General features: G+C 37.5%; 1 protein-coding gene across 2 annotated transcripts; it reads left to right on the top strand.

Annotated features, from left to right (window-relative positions):
• The first annotated feature begins 466 nt into the window (after positions 1–466).
• On the top strand, positions 467–16,009 carry LOC135254759 (T-cell leukemia homeobox protein 3-like). 2 transcript variants are annotated; one of them, XM_064335216.1, is made up of 4 exons: positions 467–1,557; positions 11,612–11,849; positions 12,434–12,497; positions 15,118–16,009. In XM_064335216.1, the coding sequence occupies exons 1-4, from the start codon at positions 1,065–1,067 to the stop codon at positions 15,361–15,363; spliced, it is 1,041 nt and encodes a 346-aa protein (XP_064191286.1). In that variant the 5' UTR covers positions 467–1,064; the 3' UTR covers positions 15,364–16,009. The 2 variants fall into 2 exon arrangements, with proteins under 2 accessions (XP_064191286.1, XP_064191287.1); XM_064335217.1 differs by lacking the exon at positions 12,434–12,497 and having other exon boundaries at positions 15,118–16,008.
• The last annotated feature ends 5,546 nt before the right edge of the window (positions 16,010–21,555 follow it).

Below are 21,555 nucleotides of genomic sequence, written 5' to 3' on the forward strand. Positions count from 1 at the left end.
CAAAAGTACTACTACTACTACTACTACTACTACTACTACTACTGCAGCTATTGCTACATGACATTACATTACAATCACCTGGCAGACGCTCGTATCCAACTCTTGTGCAACTTCTGCTGCTGCTGCTGCTATACTACTAGTACTACTACTACTACTATTACTACTGCTGATGAAGCTGCTGCTGCACCTACTACTACAACTACTTGGTACTTAATCAGCACCGTTCTGATTGGTAATATCGGCGTTATTATTGTTGATCATGTCTTTTGTAGGCTTTGCCAAGAGCATATACCACAGAATAACATTGATAAACATCACTGGAACTGATGCTCGTTGAATACGGCCTACAAAAATGGAATCTGTCCCTTTAAGGAATGGGTGAGGGCTCCGTAACCCTGCCTATCTGGAAATCCAATAACCAATGGAGGAGTGAACCCCGGGGTTTTGGCAGAAAGAGCGCCTCACCTGCTCAACATCTCTTCGAGAAGCATTAAGTAGAATAATAGCCGATTTCTCAATTAATATTCATGGCAGGGTGAATCCGTTTATTTATCTTCAATGGTATGATGGCGTTACACGGAAAGCACCCCGTTCTTTCGCTTGAGTAATTGTTGCAAACCTTCAGTGTCGACATAGTCTTTTAGATAGACTACCTATTTCCCTGTCAACTTGGCATCTTACGCTTCTTTATTTTTATTTTTAATGTTTTTCTTCTTCTCAGAAACATCGTGCTTACCGTGTATTATATTTTGAGAAGTTTCATTATGTTTTGTTCTATCATTACACCGAAGCCAGTGAAGTGCTTACTGCTCCGTGACAGCGAATTTCGCATTATTGCAATGGATTATCTACGGTGAGTTGCTCCTAATATTTTGCACTATTTCTGGACGTCCTATAGTTACTCACTGCACAGTGAGACTTCAGATGATTTGCTACCTACACAAGAGAAAACGTATGCATTCGCATATTTGTAGCCCTGGATTTATTGCTTAGGATATCCTACATGTATACGTTTATCTTTTATGACATTTATGTGGCACAAATAAGTTCTTCGACGCGCAAATATGAACACAACTATGGAGCACACTGGCATTGAAGAGGTGAATCAAACACACCAGCAGCACGAGCCTATTAGTTTCGGAATTGATCAGATATTGAACAGCGCAGACCAAACCAGCAGCTGCATGCTCCCGAGCCGGACCACCGAAGCGGATTACCAACTAGCCTCCAACGTTTATGCCAATGGGTACAACAGCGTCTACAACCCGGCCTGCTCTATGGCGGCGGGACTCCCGGGCTCGTACAATGTGAACATGAACATGAACGTAAGCATGAACATGAACGTCAATGTGAACTCTGGGAATGCAGGAGGGGTGATTCGGGTTCCAGCACACAGACCCATGCCACCGTCTGCCCACCCGCACGTCCCTACTCATCCAGCCGCCATGTCAACCGGCATGCCAACGGTGCCAACAATGTCTGGCATGGGAAACGTGGGTAACTTCACCTTTCCTTGGATGGAGAACAGTAGGAGATTTGCTAAAGACAGACTAACAGGTAAGACGACCCCAGCAAGTTCGTTGTTTCAGTTAGCAACTGAAAATAACCGCCAAGACTACTTTACACATTATAACGGTGATGTATATGCACTGCCAAACTTCTCATACATTTTTGGCGGTGTCACAACGACGGACAGCGGCGGAAGCATCTTTTCTTGATAAACAGTGAAAAGTCTCTTGGGAATTTCGAAATTTGCTATATGAAAAATAACCTACTGTATTAACAAGCAAACAATCAAACTTACGAATAAATAAAGAAATAGCTAACTAAATAAATTATATAACTAAATAAATAAATATCAGCAATTTTCCCCTTTGTCAACCGCCATACCGGTCCATTTAAACCTATAATGTAAAAATAAATAAATAATAATAATAATAATAATAATAATAATAATAATAATAAAATAAAAAGTAAATAAAATCATTAAATTACCCCATAATAGCTATGTTACTAAAGGCGGGAAATTCTGGCTTAGAATGTTGAAGAACACATTTCATAGCCTAAATATATTAATTAAGAGAATCGTTAGTTGGGTATATGGGGTTATACATTATTGTATATGTATATATATATATATATGGTTTTATTTTTTGAACCATACAAATACGGTAGTTTTCGTTTTGAAACATTTCTATAAAAAGCCTATATACTGAATCAAAAGAAATAGGTAATGAATATAGACCTATTGTACTATAATCTCAATATATTATATACTCAGTTTACGCGCACGCACACACACACACACACACACACACACACACACACATGCAAATTGAATCTGCCAATTCATATTTATCAGTAAATATTCTACTTTACTTGATTTATGATTAAGAAACAGTCTTGATAACTCACTTTAGATTCAGTTTTAAGCAAAAAATGCCTACGCTTTATTAAATTGCAAGCTATTTATGTTTTTCATACACAATGTATGCATAAATTAAAAGATTAATATAGTGTGTATATATATAGTGTATAATATATCCCTCACCTCATCATATTTGCTTGCTGCAATAAAAGTCATAAAACATAAATCTGTTTGTGTGTGCAGCTGGACAAAACTGCCAATGTAAGGGAGCCAGGAGAAAAAATTCAGTTTACAATATCATGCGATCTAAAAACAAGTCACCTGCAACACATATCATGAACGAATGATATAGGGTATTTTGTGCCAACACATAAGTCTTATGTCATTGCGTAGACATAATGTAACACACACTGAGCAGTAATTAGCCCCCAACGATCTACATAATATACTGTGTGATTAAAAGTAACACGTGGCAGAGGGTTCCTTCTGTATTAACTGATAATTATTCAGATATTTTTTAAGGTTCATGACTGCTGTGACGGGGCTAGATACGGAATTAACCTACACGGTGAACCAGGAGTCATACTTCCGCTTCGGATATGACTATTTTAATTAAAATATAAAAGTAATGAATATATATAATATGTTGTATAAGATAATCGTTGAGTTTTATTATCCACCCATGTAGCAGGGCACATCCCACGGTAAGTGGAGGGAAGTCATCGATTATTACTCATCCGGTCTGTTTTAATTATTAAGATCATAGCCCATTCCAATTGTGTTGTCTCCCCTTAGCTGTGGAGGATATTAATTAAGAAATTATATGTAAATGGTCACATTGCCTCCCACCAGTTTTCACCGTTATTCACCAATCAACCACATGTCACATGTCTGACTACTACAGAAGCTAATTATATATATATATATATATATATATATATATATATATATATATATATATATATATATATAGTATATATATATATATATATATATTATAGCATACATTATAACAAGGCTTTTATCGATCTGTTTGCAATTAATCTACGCCTTTATGGTCTGAGTTCAAAGGTGCGTATTTACGTAAGAGATTTTATTAAGCTGCAATATGTCCTTCAAACACTAATAAGCTATTTTGAAAACGTATATGGCCAACTTCAAACCGACTTGTTGAATGGTTATGCATTAAGCAAAGGCTATGGAGACGGGATGAGGGTCCTAAAGGTGGTTCATCGTTCTAGTCAACATAAAAACCCATACAGCCAAGAAGGCCTACAACCCGAAACACATAAATGCAAAACGAAGCGCTATTGAAGCCACCGAAGAGCAATGGTTTTGATATAATCTGGGCCCAAGGAATCGCTATCAGCACAAACAGACAAAGACTGCTGTGTTCATTCAACAATGTTATTGAAATTGCGTCTGATATACTGCCTATTTAAAGCATCAGCAAACCTCGGTTTAACCTGTCAGGTCTCCCTATATCGAAAGGGATCACGCTAATAATTTGCCATACGAACCAATTTTACGTAATAATATGGTCTAGCTTTTGACAAAGGTGAACTGATTGGCATTTTGTTATGATTAGAACTGCATTAACGGTAGGCCTACACTGCATTGATTGTATGTTTCTAAACAAATCACCTGAGAGGGTTTGACTGTCACATTGATAGTCATGTGTACGTGAATGAAACTGCCTAACCCACGATATATAACCACCAACCATCCAAGTGAAAAAGACTGCAATTAAAGTTAAATTGTACATATCCCCACGAGAATAGAGGTTTATTTTTAAGCTATGTATTTGATTGATTCATGTGATTTACTTATTTACTTCGCAATGCATTCTTTTTATTATTGCCTAATGCCTATTGCTAATTTAAAACAGTAAAACAAATTTTTTATTTTTTTATTTTTTATTTTTAAAGCTATGTAATTACGCATGCATGTAATGAGTGTACACAGAGGAGGCATACTATACCTTCATGCTACCCCAATTCGACTTTCGACAATAGTAGGCTTTCTGGCAAAGCTGTTATAGCCTAAGCATAATGCTACTAAAATATTTTGGTTGTGGCTTCTTTTTATTAATTTTTTAGTTTTTGCTCAGCTGTGCGCTGTGGAAACGGAACAGGGTCCACTGCCAGAGGTGTATGTCTCTTTTGCTAATGTCCTCTTAAAATGCTTTAGATTTCAACAGTAGTTTCTGCTACTGACGCAAACTTTGACTCAAATGAAATTAACTGCACGTGGTGTTAATAAAAAGAATCAACATTTGCTTTGCACACTTACATTTGTATTTCAACGCGCTAACTAGGAACTAGGCAGACCTATACCAATGCTATTAGCAGATAACCTACACTGACGTCATATATTTACAGAGCTGAAAATGAAGAGCAATATGGATTTCTATACACATTAAATATTCACAAAGACTTCTCATTAATTATTAAATTTATGGATTGTTATATCAACGGTAAAAGGATTGGTGTAAATACTCTTAGTCACCTAGGCCCTCTCATTTAAACTTTTGCTAAATTTCTTTTAAAAAAATATTTTTGATACTCACTGGCCGGAGTGATGCCGCCACATTTTAGGAAGAGCATTTTCTATTGAATATTGACATGAAAAAATGCGTAAGCTAACCGCAATACAATGTAACACTTGTTAACATGAACCTAGAAAGCATCTGAAATATAAATTAATTCACAAAAAATGTTGATGAGACTTTATTTCAACTCATTTTTAATATCTTTATTTTATTTGTAAATACGAGAACCAGACTTGTACCGCAGGCTATTGGAGTACCTTACATGTTACATACAAAATAAAGAGACTGAACGCTGATTTAAATTACCAGCAACTTGAACATTTACTACGCAATGCAATTTAAAGCAGCCAATCCTGTGTTGCGTGATTCACCAACATAAAACAATGCCTTCACGTAAAAAACGCAATCGATGCTTATTCTAATGATAGAATTATATCTGTATATATTTCATGAACTAGTACAACACAAAATTAAACACACATTGACTACATTTTAAAAGGTAGCCCACTTCTATGTAATTCTGACAATTCTATGCAAATTATTTGTGATAGGGGATACGTACATTTTATGTTGACTTGAATCAAGATTAAGCTCGTACAGACGTGGCTTCCGTCTACTATTGTCTGGGAATGTCTGGTCAGATATGTCATTCATGTTCACACTCACTCCTTTTATGTGTAACCACACGCCCCCTTCACCGAGAAGGCCAGTTTCTGTTCTGTTTCTGATGTGCTCAGAGAGAGCACAGGCAGGCATACTATGCGTACTTGACTGTGGCTTACATTTAATGATAAAGAGGGAAGCAAAAGAAAAACGTTTATCAACAACAAAAAAGATTATTATTATTATTATTATTATTATTATTAATAATAATAATAATAATGATCATAATAATAATAGTAATAATAATAACAACAATAACAATAACCATTATTATTATTATTGTTATTATTATTATTATTATTATTATTATTGCTTCATGTGTGTGTGGTAACCTTCAGTATTTCAAGTTATTTGGAACATTCATATAGAAGGACCACAGCTAAGGTGCTGTTGACATTGTGTTACAAGAAACTGCAACTTTGCTTTTGATTTGACAATTTAGGGCCTGTTTCTGTTTAATTGCATTTAAGATTTGTAAATAAGTGTATATGTTGTTCATGCCATGTCTTATGCAGCTACCAAGCTCATAAATAAGTTATCAGAAGTACCCTTGTCAGAGTTCAGGCCCCTCAGTTTTTACAGGCCAAAGGCCAAGATGTGTGTTTGTTCTATTGTACCATATTTCACCTGATTGTGTAATAAATAGCAGTAGATGTAGCCTGCATTATTAAATATCCCCTTTGAATCTTTTACAGATATATTTATTTGATTGAAACGCAGGTAATATCCACAGTGGGGCGGAGAAGCTCGGTCATAGGGAGGTGTTATTAAGTATAAATGATTTTCTTATAGGCTGCGATTTCTCCAAGGTGGCATTTTCTTTTTGATATGCTGATGCCAAATTGCATTACTCACACGGGCCATTTTGTATTCTCTCGGCAAAACCCCTGAGTGATACAAAGCAAGCAGATTTATTTCCTGTCCGACATGAATCCGTAGTGTTAATGTGCCTTTAGGTGGAAGATAATGACTTTCTAATTAGAGATTAATCTCTTAGTGTGCATTTCTTCTAAGTACGCACTTCTCTAAGTGCACATAGCTAATAAAATATCTTTTGGGCTCAGAATGATGTGAATTCTCAGTGAAACAGAAGGGATCACGCTGGGCTATACTTCTTAGTGATGAAGCCGATGGTGCCAGTGCTAATGAGGTCATTGCTCTTTATGTCACTTCTGATTGGATGATGCGTTAGAGAAATTACATAGCAGTAAAAAAAAAAAAAAATGATGCCTTATTATTTGCTCTGGAGACCTAAACAAGTCACAGTTTTTGTCTAATGTACTTACGTTCAACCAGATAAAATAATCATCAATTAAAAAATGACACCATTTTAAAGATTGAACATACAAATAAAAGAATGGTGATGCCAACAGGCTGTTCACTAAATCAGGCCTCAATATTGAACATATATAGCCGAAAGCTATGAATAAAAACAACTTTTCATACATCACTATCATGGCAGATGTAACTAACTTTCTTCAGCAAAGCCTGTTATGTATATTCAGCTCACACTGACATTATTTGTATGAAATGCCATACAAGGCATTTTAAAGGATAGAGATTCTGGAGCTTAGGGTCATTGGTTTGACTTTAAATTTAAATACACATGGTTTTCAATCAACGTTATTACAGAACGTGTCTTTTATTCAAGTGGTGTTATTTATCAGCACTCAGTTGTGGAAACATTAACCTGTGAGAACATTCTCTGACTTAGTGAACGTTCTTTTATATTAAGACATTACACATTAAACTAATGTGCTGAATTAACAGTGCTATGCTCATGCCTTTTTACTAAGGAAATAAGTCATTACACTAAAGTGTTCATTGTTATTCTGAAAAGGAGAAAATCAATTATATTGTTACAGATAACTTATATATTGGTTTCACTTTGTTGTTGTGATGGAGAGTCCATTTTTTTTGCAGTTGAGCTGTTTGACGTGAAATTTGGAGCATTGCAAAATGTATACTTTGAGAAATCCTCTAAGATGGAGGATTTCTTGACAAAATGTTATCTTGTCTGCACTCAATAGTATACTTAACAATGTGTACTGTACACATTTGCAAACAAAGGAGCACAATTGTTTTATTACAATAATTACAATAAGGTTGGAAGAATAGATTGGTGTCTATGGTGTTGATATTATGTAATGTTTGCAGCTCAATACAAAGTGAATAATGGTGGAACATACATGAACTGTTCCCAGTTTATTGTAAAGTCAGCAGCCATACCACCCTGCTCCTGCCCCTGACACATAGCTGAAACTAAGCGAATGTGGGCTTGGTTGGTACTAAGTTGTGGCTGGAAGTGGTGTGACCAGTAAGGGGTGATCTTCCCTCTGGTCAAATTAACCCCAATGCCCAAGTGCAGTGATGGGGACACAGTGGTGTAGCAGAGACTGTCTTTTTGATAAGACATTAAACCGATGTCCTGACTCAAAATGGCTGCTGTGTATCACCCAGGTGGATGCTACATATTGGTGGTGGTTGAGGCAAGGAAATATTATTATTATTATTATTATTATTATTATTATTATTATTATTGAACAAATTCTTTCAACAAATTTCTGTTGGCGTTTGATTTTTTTAAGCCTGGAAGCATTCTGATTGCAGATCATAACGTTCTATTGCAGAGGACTTAAACCCTTGTCCTTGTCATTTCCTTGAGCAGCCTTAACACCTTGGAAACACAGTGTGCAGACATGCAGGATTCAATACTCATCAAAGAAACAGATGATTTATTATTAGTTTGAAGATGTTCAGACTTTTTCAGTAAAAATAACATTCCTATAGTTATTACTCTAGTAATGTTGGTTATCATAACCCTTTTGTATTTATTTCTATGAAATAAGGATCATAACGAATTGCTATTCTTTTATAATAACTTACATGGGTTTCATGTCATCTGAGGTTAAAATCACTACGTGTCCAACTTTTGGTGGTTTCTGACAGCTGTCAGGTTCCTGCTCTGCTGGAGTGGAAGGTAGCGCTGAACTGCCTCTTTCCCTCTGCATATATTTTCATTCACCATAAATTAATTTTGGTTTATGTTAGTTTAGGTCTCCAATCCTCATAATAAGCAGGATTTTCTCTCAAAGTGCTTTCCATGGCACAAAGGGATCTTTCCACTTTCCCCCCAGTTTTTAAGCAATTGACTTCATTATTCACCTGGAAGATGCACTGTAACTAGCCTGTTGACAAGATATATGTCTATACATATTTTTGTATGCATGATTTTCAGTTACATGTGTTGTTAGTGGGCTAACTAGGTAAAAAGCGGGTTCTATTTCTTTTGACCTGGATATTGTTTCAGTGCAGTGTGCTGGATAGTCCCAGTAGTGTCTGTCTGGGAAATACCTAAAAATCCACATGAATAGTTATACTCCTGTAGGGGTAAAATATGTGGCCAATGCAGTGCATGGACTGTAGTATGATTACAGTTGAATAAAACATATTTCAGGAGGACTTCTTGTCTTCTGTTATTTTTGCCAGCCAGTCAAGCTCCATGAGAGCAAATATTTGGGCATGGGATCCTACTGGATGTATGAACATCACATACTGTATAGGAGGAGGTAATATGAAGCCAATGCTATGGTTGAGGTTTGGCAGGAAATATTTGTTGATTTGGAAATGTAGAAAGAGCACAGGCTCCATTGACTAGTATTTCGCAAGTCAGCATAGTGAAGCAAGATTTCATACATGCATGTAACAATTTCACTCCAAAGCCAGTTTAGAAAGGAGGGGATCAGGCATACGTGACACCGGGGTTCATTCGGAACAGGTAATACCCGTCCACGTGGGAGGGATTCCACCGAAATGGGAACTTAGACTCATTGCTGGCTTGCAGTACTTGAGCAGTTATAGGGAAATACAGACTACTCCAAGCATAGCCGCCAAGGCCAAAGAAAAAAAAAAAAAAAACAGGTGCGGAATTGTCTCAGGGGGGCTCAATGTCATTGGGAGTGGGTCGTTGGCAAAGAATGGGGAAAGTGTATTGTTAGGCAGTAATTAGCAGTGCCTTTAATGGGAAGCATACAAACTTGCAGTTTATCAGTTATTACGAATGGCTATTATGAAGATTGGAGTGAATACGTGGGACAGGGATGAATACAGTGCAGCTGGGTGTAAAATGTAAAATGATCAGAAAGGATGAAACTAATAACAGAGTTGTTTTCTTTTTAAAGGAAGTGTTGCTGAAAATGACCCTCAAAATGCAAAGTTATTTTGGATTACATTACTGAGGAAAAATGAGAAGGGTCATATTATGTTGTCCCAGAAAACTGGGATTGGATAATAAACTTATAGTAAAATTGTGCCCTATGACAACATAAAGAAGAGGTGACATTATTTGACTTAGGCCTCCATTAACTAAGAATAAACATTTGGAAAATAAGAACAGGAGCTCTGGAAAGATGCAAATCTTCTATGAGAAGTGAGTCATGTTTTGATATGGTTTTTTTGTTTTATAGTAATAATTCTTATGTAATTGAGCACTGTTGTTTGTATGCCTATGAGGGTCCAGAAATCATAAAAAAGTCATAATGTGTTGCATGCTGACAAGTTAAAGCTCCCTGCTTTAACTTTAATTGTAACTGACCACATATTGATAAGATAAGAAGGAATATAACTAAAAAGACCAGGACATGACAGCAGAACTGTGAATCAGAAATGTTTTTTTTTTTTTTTTTACATGCAGTTTAAATGTATTTTAAAACTAAGGAAATTAGCCACTGATTAAGCAATCACAACAGAATATAATTATAAAAGAGAAGGCAGAAGCAGCAGCTATTCAAACTATATAAACACAACACAGAGAGCTCATAAAGTTTGGATTTTAGAAAATGTGAAAAAAGGAAGCAAGGGTGAATAAAGGCTCTTTGGGAAGGAAATAGTTCAAAATGCTTTTTCAGTGGTGTAGAAGGATTGTTTTTTTCTTTATAGTAATAAAGATCATCCAATAGTTATTATTGGAAAGCTTGTTAAATGGTCAATGCCTAAAATCATCTGACATCCACTTAGCAATTAAGTAAATTAAAATAAAGGAGATACTAAATAGAAATAAAAATAAATAAATAACCTGGAAACTAGAACATTATAACAATGAGGTGGAAAAACTCCAAGCAGTGGATATGAGCACAGTAAGCTCACAGGCTCTGATGGCATATACCCAAAGACTACATAAAGAGCAATTAAAGAATTAAGTGAGATCATTTATCATCTGTTAATATTTTGATTTTTGATTTATTAACATCAAAAACAGGAAATGGAAAACAAAGAAGTATAATGTGCATGAAAGGGAATTCTTCTGATCTCAGAGGCTATATGCTGTATTATAATTATGGGAATCTTACATAAATATGCACTGAGATTATTTATGGAAGTTATAATTATTTATATCATGTAATTTATGAGAAAGAAAAGAGTATCATAAGGTATTGCTAATATGGCTGATGTCATGAAAAATATAAAAGTTACGTTTAGACAGTGGGGCCTGAGGGCTTGATGTGTCCGTACATTACTGTACAGTTAAAGGATTGCCAATTAATGTTAATTAATGTCTTTATGAACATTATCCAAGCAGCATTTGTGTTAATAAAAGTACTGTAAGATGTTAAGAAAAATGCATTCTATTGATTTGAAAAATATTTATTTCTTCATGTTGCATTTTACACAATCAGATGAAATGCACTTGTGTAGCCTAGAAATTCTGTGCACTACTGAATTGAAACATAAAAGAAACAGAATAAAATGGTTCAAAAAAATAATGAAATTCAATAGACTGCTTGTAAGCAGCTCTTTACATCTCATGACCTCAAAGGTCTCGGATCTCTGAGTAAACTGGGAAACTTAACTCAAATCAACCAGTGTGTAGCATCCACCTAGGAAATGCACTGCCTTCATTTTGAATCAGGACACTCACCTCACTTCAGCTCTGGTATGAAGAAAATGAAAATGAAGCCGTGTTTAAATCATGCAAAGCAATGTGGGTAAGTGTGTTTTTCACCCCCGCCTCTCCTCACCTCTCTTGGCAGCGGCGCTGTCCCCGTTCTCCGTGACCCGACGGATCGGGCACCCGTACCAGAACCGCACGCCCCCAAAGAGGAAAAAGCCCCGCACCTCCTTCAGCCGGGTGCAGATCTGCGAGCTGGAGAAGCGCTTCCACCGGCAGAAGTACCTGGCGTCGGCCGAGCGGGCCACCCTGGCCAAGGCCCTGAAGATGACGGACGCGCAGGTCAAGACCTGGTTCCAGAACCGCAGGACAAAATGGAGGTAGTTTTACTACTAATGCTGTACACAATCAATAATCATTTCTATTCAAATCTACTTTTCAGTTATGCACTGATTACTGGGGCATCACAATGACGTAGTTCAATAATTCACTCTCCCAACAAAGTGAAAATTGATGCCTTATCCATGTACTTGTGCACTTATTTTCATAGCTCACAACAACTTACAATATTACATATTAACCAATATGGACTATCATCCATGTTCAGAGGTTCAGTGTGAAGACATAAAATAAACCAGCACAAGTACACATGCACCCTGATGCTGAATATTTTTTAACCTTATGATGTGAACAAGCAAACTGCATAGTGCACACGGATTCACCCTGAATCAGATATGTTGCATAACTCCGAGAGCATTTCGACAAATGAGCGCATTTCCCCTACAGCTAATGACTGTAACTCCTTGAATCTAATGCAATAGGTTAATTTAGGGTTATCTATGTGAAATGTATTTTATGAGGACAGTTTGACAATTATGACAGGGTCCATTACTCCAGAATATGCTCCCCAAGTATCTGTGTCGAGGGATCATTTGTTTTGGTGACATTTGTTATCTTTCAAAAGGAGGGAGGCCCAGGAAACATTTATGCATGGAGAACTCTACAAAAGACTGCTCACAGAAACACGGGTGAGATTTGATTATTCCCGTGGAAATTCACCTCAAGCTCTCCTGGTATTAAAAGCCAATAATATAGCTGTGCTGAGCTGGGCTCTTTCTTGAACAGAAATAAATAAATAAATAAGGAAACAAAATTACTTGACCCAGCAAAAAAGAAAGAACGAAAAAAAAAATCCCTGGCTTTAAAAAGGGTGTGCAGGCCTTACTGTGCAAGACAATATTGACCGCTGCTCTGGCTAATGGAGGCCACTGCCCATCTGAGAAATTACACCAGCTCCAGGTGTAGCGGGCAGTGCTTTTAAAATAAATGAGCGTGCGATTGAATTATAGCAGGCTTTTCAAAACCTTCCATTTTGCACAAGTGGGGTAACAAACAAGATTGCTCTAATGGAGACATTTTAAATTACAGTATGTGAAGTCAATAAATAAATAAATATATTCATTCAATTTATGTGTAATTAAAACAATTCTCATTCGCATTTAAGGTCATTTAAAAATATTGTAGAAGTAAATGCATTTCTACACTAGCCATGCATACATCCCTTCCAAGTATTTAGCTGGTCTACATGAGCATGAATGAACATACTGTAGAAAGTGTTACCTCACGTGCCCTTCACCTTCAGCCATTTTGACAAATTAAAATCATAGTCATTCTTTCTGAGTTCATAACCTTTATGGCAATATCGAAATATAACCCATCAAAACTTTTTTTTTTTTTCTACAGCTTTACATCAAATGAACAAACATTTTAATTCGGATAGCATTTCGATGCAAACGGAACACACAACTGGCTGGATACGAGTCACGCATATTTCAGGGCCTGGCTTAGGTGCCATTTAATTACAGATTTTTCTCCCTCTCCGAAAGCTGCGTACACGGGCTGAGCGAGCAGGAAGGGCCTGCGTGCGGCTAGTGTGCGTAACAAGGGCATGATCAAATAAGCAGACGAGAAATCGCATTACGCTAATGCTGTTTGCAGCTATGTGTGGCTAATGGAGAGTGGATGAAGCAGTGTTAAAAAGCAGGCTCGGGATGAGCCAGGAGCCAGAGAGGTGCAGTGCCTTTATCAACAATATTAAGCCCGGCAGTGTCGGCAAAATTCGGCACATCAATTAGCGTGCGCAATATGCCCGGAGGAAAAACTGGTGTTGATGGAATTTTATTTTTTCATGCACAATCGCACAGAGAAAAATGAACAACATGCAGTACCGTTAGCAGTAAGTAGTTGAATTATGTATTATATATTAAATCTTATGCATGGTCATTTCTGCCTGTTTATACGGTCATAATTTGGCACTCAGCACACAGCAAAATTTTCACTAATAAGATAATTTTTTATTAAGAGTATTCTCGCAGTACAGAGTTGGAGTCCAATAAAACACACTTCACCACTAAGCCTTATACTCCAGCAGTGGTTTATAGGTAGGCATATCTTGTTCTGTGGATGACTGACCATATATTGTTAACATCATGGACAGAAAGTGAAGTGGATTGAAACAAGTCTTGATGTTTATGGAAATGCTACCATATGCTTCAAGGCGTCAAGTGCTTCTGATAAACATTTGAAGTGCAGTTTTCAGATAGGAGACTATCTCAAGTGTGATCATTGCATTGCCACGATCGCTTTAACAAACATATGCTTAGCAGTACTTATACTGTATATCTATATCTTGGGTTTACACTAAGGAATTGAACATTTTTAAATGTTTTATGATGGCAAAATGGCAATGGCAGTACGAGTTTAGTGCTGTTTGTTTTACATAACCAAGAGCACCATTTCTCATAAGATCAAATACAAATCAATGAACTATCCAGCTCTTGCACAAGGAGTGGTCTAATGCAATTGCATTCCTCCTTGTGTCTCCAGCAGAATAATGAGGATATTTTCTGGTTTCAAGGTATTTAAACAAATGAAATATGCACAAGAGAGGACCTGATCCATGAAGACAGAAGCCACTTTGAGAAATGAAAAAAAGATAAGCCATTTTTCCCCTCAGGTGAAAAAAGGTCTTACCTTGAAAGGTTCATACCCACGGTTCAATGCAACTATTTTCAACACAGACATGCCTTCCAAAGAACACTTCCAAAGAAAGTTCTGCACGTACTGCACAGAGATAGGAGGGGGGAGGGGGGTTGGCACAGACCCAGGATGAGGGTGACACATCTTGGGTCTGGCTCAACTTTCAAATAATCAAAGATGCATATTCTTGACTGAACTACATAATCAGTGGTGTCAAACTCTATTTATAAAGGGTTGTCTGTAGAGTATGATGGGTTTTGCTCTTCCTTTTCCAAATCATTATTAAATTTGAATAATTATTCTCACTTTTAAAAATGATAATTCACTGAAATTCTGTATGCATAAGCAAAATGATTTAGAACAATGAAAGCTAAGTTCATGCGGTCCTCCATGAACTGTGTTTTGCATGATTTTGCAATTGATTATTTCCAGCAGTGGTACCAACCAGCTATAACTCTATAGCGCTGGTACTGAGTTGGTTGTGTGGACCAGAGCATATTTTGAGTTGACAAGAATGAGCTTCCAAGTTTCTAATGAGTCTGGTGAGAGCTAGAAGTGAAACAAAATCAAATGATCAGTGCCCCCGTCTTTCCATCCTCCCACCACTAGGAGACAGACTGCGGAGGAGAGGGAGGCAGAGAGGCAGCAGGCCAACCGCCTGATGCTGCAGCTCCAGCAGGAGGCCTTCCAGAAGACGCTGGCCCAGCCACTCCAACAGGACCCCCTCTGCCTGCACAACTCCTCCCTCTACGCCCTGCAGAACCTGCAGCCCTGGGCCGAGGACAACAAGGTCACCTCCGTCACCTCCGTCGCATCTGTGGTCTGACCCCCCTGTTCCATCCGCACCTGGTCTGACCCGGAGACACGGGGCAGGCACGAAGTGGGCAGAGGCGAGAGGACGTACATGTGGAGTGGGGTGGGGGCCAGTCCAAAATTCACATACATGAACTTTTTCACATTCTGCATTCGATATGTGAGAACATGGTGGTATGATCTACCACCCCTTTGTGCATAGCTCTTTTTTTCTACCACAGGAGAAATATAACAGACTGGACAAATTCAGTGCCTCCTATTCTTTCTTTTTTAGTTTGCTTTCTATATCCCTCATTGCAATGAATGGAACTGCTGAACTGTTGATAATTGAATGCCAGTTTGAGAATATAAGAGTTAACCCGTGTTGCTTGTGTATTTTGTACTGTACGAAGTACAACAATCCATTTTTATAAAATGTGTGCAAACAAATCTGCATACAAAATGATGGGGTGTTCAAATGCCATTAAAGAAAGTAAAAAGTTAACTTTTTTTAGTTTGTTTGACGTTCACATTTCCCATTTTCTCAACACCTCTCCAGTACATCTGTGGCGAGTTCAATTTTTAAACACGCTTGAACATGTGTGCTTTCGGGAGATTAAGTCTATGTTCGATAGCCGGAAAGCACTGTCAATGTACTAATGTACTAAGTTGAGAAATGTCTTGCTTGTTGGACTCACTGTGATTTTCACGTTCACATCAACAATAAGTACAAGAGAGGGTGGAAATTCTGTTTTCTATGACCAGTAAAATGTGATGCACTTGTGGCCTATCTGGTAAAACCATGTTTCCCTGTATGGGCGATGAGACACCACACAGTCTTGAATCTGGAGCGTGCTGCTGTATACTACCTCTGGGAGGGTGTGCTGTGGCAAGACACCAATGCCTAGGAAGGGAGGGTTTGAGTTGGCTGGCCCATAGACTATGTGTCTTTACATCATATGTTATCAGAGTCCCAGACACAATGATGTGTTTTTTTTTTTTTCTGAATATCTGGAGACCATATCTACCCACGCACAAGGCAACATCAAGAATGTTATCGCCCTGGTAAAATCACCCATAACGAAGTCCAGCCAAAACAGGACTACCACATTACGCATCACAAAAATGTCTAACTGAATCTGCAGTTGGGTGACGCCCTTGTTACAACAAAAACACAACAAAAACCCTGATCACCTTTGCTTGTAGTTGCTATAATGTTACTTAAATGTTGTCCCTTAAGGCTGACAAAGATATATAATTAATTCCTGTTCTTCTCCAACTTCAATGTGCAACAGTCATGTTTCTTGCAATTAATGCATTGTCATTGTCATTGAATTAACTTAAATCTAAATGGGACATCCTTAAAATTGCAGCCTGAACCCGTCACTGAATATAAACTGAGCAGCAGAAGAATGTATGGAGCGTTGCTATATTCCATAATTATTTTTTAAACATTAAGCTATTAATATGACAGTTGACACTCGACACACCTGCGCGACAAACTGAGAAACTAACGCACCCTTCAAAATAAAAACCAAACAAAAACATTTACATTTTCACCGACGGGTACATTTTAAACTCAGCTCTGCTTTCGATGAGTTGTAAAATTGGCGATGGTTGCGTAAGCTCCTTGAAAAATATATATTTTTATTTAATAAAATAAGATGGCGCCCAACACCGGAATCTGTAAATCCAATTCTCACTTGAATTTAGTATGTCCAATTAACAAACCGCGTTCATGAGCGATAACATTGTACAGGACACACGGAACAGACTTAAATATATCTATACCTCTCTTTTTGTGTTATCATGACGTCTTCCCGCGACGTGCTGAAGACCAAGCCCAAAGCTCAGCGCAGCGTGTTTTATCAGTTGTGCGCGCGTCACGGCTGGCTAGGATCCTGTCAACTGGAGGCATTTCTCCGGGTGACTCTCCCTTGCCCTTCATTTCCTCTGTCAGGCAGCAGCCCTTTCATCTCTGTCTCAGCCACCATGCAGACATGACTCGGCCCATTTCGCCGAAATTCCTCCGACCCTCTGTTTTCAAAACTGCGCATTGTGTTTCACTACAGGTGCTTACAGATGTTTTTCGATGGGAAGTTTTTTTTTCTTCTTTTTTTCAGTCTACAATTTGCTTATCGAACAATTCTTATCGAAAGAAATGCCGCCACAAAAAATAGGGAAATAATCCAGAGGTATGTCGCACAGGGCAACATGCTCTCCTGCTTTCACCTCTTTATCGTAAACGTTAAAACGTCTCATTTAAACGCAATTTGCACATGAAAATTCTCATCTACCTATAAATCTTTGGGATAGTTATAAAAGAAACGTCGGATAAATTGGATATTGTGGATGCAATTTAATGTATTATTCAAACAATCGCCTATTTAAAATCTATATAACTGTGTGTATAACGTTTAAACATAACACCTGTGTGAACCAAGAGCAAAGCAGAAGTGCTGCAGATTTTAGTGGAACTAAGGAAGTACACGAGATAAGTATTTACATGCAATCTGGGTCCAGCTCGATTGTTCACCCTGTTCAAGGTTTTTAACTGTTGGGCACAACTAGGAGGTTGGTACGGATGGAATTATACTGAACAAGAAAAATAATTGAATACTGCTGTATAAGTAATTGAGAAATATAATTGGGAACTTAATGTGTCGTTACTCCTAGACAGTGGATCTCCTGTAACAACTCACTGCACGGATCATCTGTAACAAGCAATATACAGCACGAGAAGGGAATATTAATCTTTTTAATTTTATTTTAAAGATTATATCTGCGTATGCTGAAATATCTTCTGAAATCTATAAACTTGCGTTCACACTGAGAATACGCAGGATACACTGAGTATTATCAAAAATAAATTTACTAAAAATATTTAAGATATTCATAAATACACCTGATGAAAACACACGACTGAAGAAGATTCTACAGACGGCAGACAAAAATGTAAACACAAGAAAAGGCTGCTGAATCGATTTCACCTGTGTTGAAAACCATTATTATGATGGCAGTGTTGGAAATGGCATGTGCGATATTTCTCCTATTTAACTAGAGATAAACCATTGTTGCTTTATACCAGATTGATTTTCTGGGTCTCGCGATGTGAAGAAATATCGTTTCTGTCCTCACCCTGTGTTCTTTTTCATCATTTTAGTATTTATGCAGTTCTTTTAGGATCTTGGGTTATTTTATTCATGTATATATTTCAGACATGTGGAATACGTACGTAAGCTGAACAGTACAATTCCTGATTATAGGACGATCAATTAAAAACATATGGGCATAGCCATACATGCTACCATTTATTAGCCACAATCAAGCAAACAAACAAACGAACAAAATATTTTCATGTGTCATCCCTTCATTCCTGGGATGGTAGAATTTAATTACAGAATGTGTGTGTAGAACACACACGCAAACAGTATGATGAGGGAATATACTAATCAACAACTGGTGCTTCAAAGTCAGTCCAAAAATGGTAATATTGTGCTCCATGAACATGCTGATGAGACATGGTGACACGTTGACTCCATGTTTGAATCAGCGGATATGTCTTCGTGTCTGAATGACAGAAGTCAGAAGACAACATGGAACAATGCTGGCCTCAAAGGAGACTCTACACGTTTACATGCCTTGACTTTTCCTTGGGTCTTGTTATAGCAGCATACTGTGTGTCAACACAGCAGTTACTTGTAATGATCTTTCATGTGAAATTCATTTTTTATGTCAGTGGGAGAGGTATCATAGTGGGGCAGGTTGGAACTGTGTCTAGTTCTGTGTGGATTATGCATGTCCTGTTGCTTAATGGGCTTTACCCAGATACTCTGGTCTGTTGCAATGTACCAGAGACAGCTTATAATGATTAACCTGTGTGTCTGTTTATATATAATAATAACCTATAATAACTGTCCCGTGTATGTGTGCATGTGCATGCTGATTGTGAGTGTCTAAGTGTGTGTGTGTGTGTGTGTGTGTGCACATGTGTGTGTTCTGTTTCTCTGTGTTTGTGTGTGTGTGTGTGTGTGTGTGTGTGTGTGAACATGTGTGTGTGTTCTGTTTCTCTGTGTTTGTGAGTGTGTGTGTGTGGGTGTGTGTGTGCATGTGCATGTGTGTGCATTTGGCCAGCCATTGCATCCACAGTGTTGTTCTGTCTTATGTCCTGTGTCGGCTGAGTTCAGCAGTGGTTCAGCATGACCACTGAAAGATTAATGGAGTCACTGGAAATGGAAGAATGGAAGGATGCTGATGGAAAAGAAAGGCAAGCTTAAATAAAAGTTAAATGAACGCATGAGAGGCTATCATCATGGTAATGTCATAAAAAGCTATGTTCTACATCTATTTTGTTCTAGAAATTTTTTTGCAGCCTCCATTTTACCAACCTGGAGACAACAGTATTTCTGATGGTTTTGTTCAGTTGATCTGCAGTCTCCGTACTCTCAGAAGAAAGGGTTCCAAAAGGCTCCTCTGTGTCTCCAAAGAGGAACCCTATCTAGTTCAAGGGTTCATTGTAAGGTAAAATGGTTGATTCTGGGAGCTTTTACACTTTTCACACTTAGCACAGAGGGTTTCATAAAGAAGTAAAAAAAAAAAAAGATTCCCCTATAGAGACAAGCCAAAGAACCTAGCTGTGCAAAATAAACAGTGTTGTTTTTCTTGCTTACATAACATTATGAGTCCAGCAGTTGCCAAAATGGAAAGTAAATAGTGTTGCGCTTTGCTGAAGAGACCCATCAGTAATAATGTAAGTCTAGAGATGTCTTCATGAGTGCATGCTTCGGTATAAACAAATCAGTGGTTCTACATTGTGAGGCAGCTCACATGGCCCAAATCAAGCTTCATTCTTGGACAATGGCTGTTTTTGTGAACAGCAATGATTATTGAATGTCTTCACAAACATTCCAAGTCCTCTTCCAAAAGTCGAGTATGCAAGAGTGAGTATGCATATTCATTGAATGTGTTATCACATGGCTTGTTTGAGAGAAAATCGTGTTTGTTTTTCTGGACAAAATATTACAAGAAAGATTGACTTTTTAAAAATACTTCAATAAGGTTTTTTGAAATACTTCAAATCTCATGGAGAGGTGCTGCAGGCACACCCAGAACAAATGTATTATCTAAATACATTTATGTAAAATAAAGTGATGTGAAATTATACAGTACGACATACAAAATTTTAAAATATATAATATATTCCATAATGCATAATTTACAATAAGATATATAATGCTCTATATGCTATACTAATTTATTTTCATGATATAAAATAAAGCATCTGTGTGAAAACAAGCATGCAAATGCATAATTCAGGTTTTCATTTAACGTTATTATAAAGATCCACCGGTTACAAGCATCCATTTATTACGAGGCGATAATTGTATATGTTGTCATGCAAATTCATCTTCGGTCTAAATGAAAAAAGGTGGTTAGACTCAATGAATGCTGAGCTCAGACAGGGTTACTGTATGGAGGTTTAAACGGAACATATTGGCGAAAATACAGCGGTCTCCCCCGAGTCATCACTGATGCAGAACAGGCATTCCCACATCTGCACGTTTTTAATGAAGCCCTACAGAAACGGAGAAAATTGCTTGGCGACAGCTGTTCTGGGATGGTAATATTGTCTTCCTCTACAGAGTTGCGATATCAAGTTTCCGCCGAGAGAATGTAAAGAAATATAAAGTACACATAATGATATATAGGTGAATAATCCGTAGATTAAAAAAAAAAAAAAAAAAAAAATTTTCGTTGTACGTCTACTGTTTTGCGGAAAATAAGGCCACTTTAGGCACACAACTTGCATTTTTCAGCATTTGACTACAAACTAGAAAAAGGACTTTGATGTACCACGAACAAGGCTCTGTGATCTACAGAAACCTATGTAAACACATGACTTAGAATGTAATAGAATACCTGACATTAATTTTGCTGTCATCTATGCAAATGTGATGGCTCATGGTCACAAGCAAAGGAAAATGGCGTCATCTAGTGGAGACCACGTGGAAACCCTTATGCAAGGACAGTCTGAGTTTGAATTCTTTATTTCCGTACAAACATAGGTCAGTAGGTTTGTCTTTGTCCTTGGTAAAATTGCAACCATATAATTTCCAACGAAACTAAGCAGAATCTGACATTTTAACCATTTGGATATTTACTGTATTACTAGGGACACCTATTGATGACCTTACTTTTTTTTAACATTGCAATCATTCAAGAAGCTGACCTGTAGCTGTCTATCAGAGTGAAAGG

The sequence above is a fragment of the Anguilla rostrata genome, chromosome 5, assembly GCF_018555375.3.
Source record: "Anguilla rostrata isolate EN2019 chromosome 5, ASM1855537v3, whole genome shotgun sequence".
Taxonomy (NCBI): Eukaryota; Metazoa; Chordata; class Actinopteri; order Anguilliformes; family Anguillidae; genus Anguilla; species Anguilla rostrata.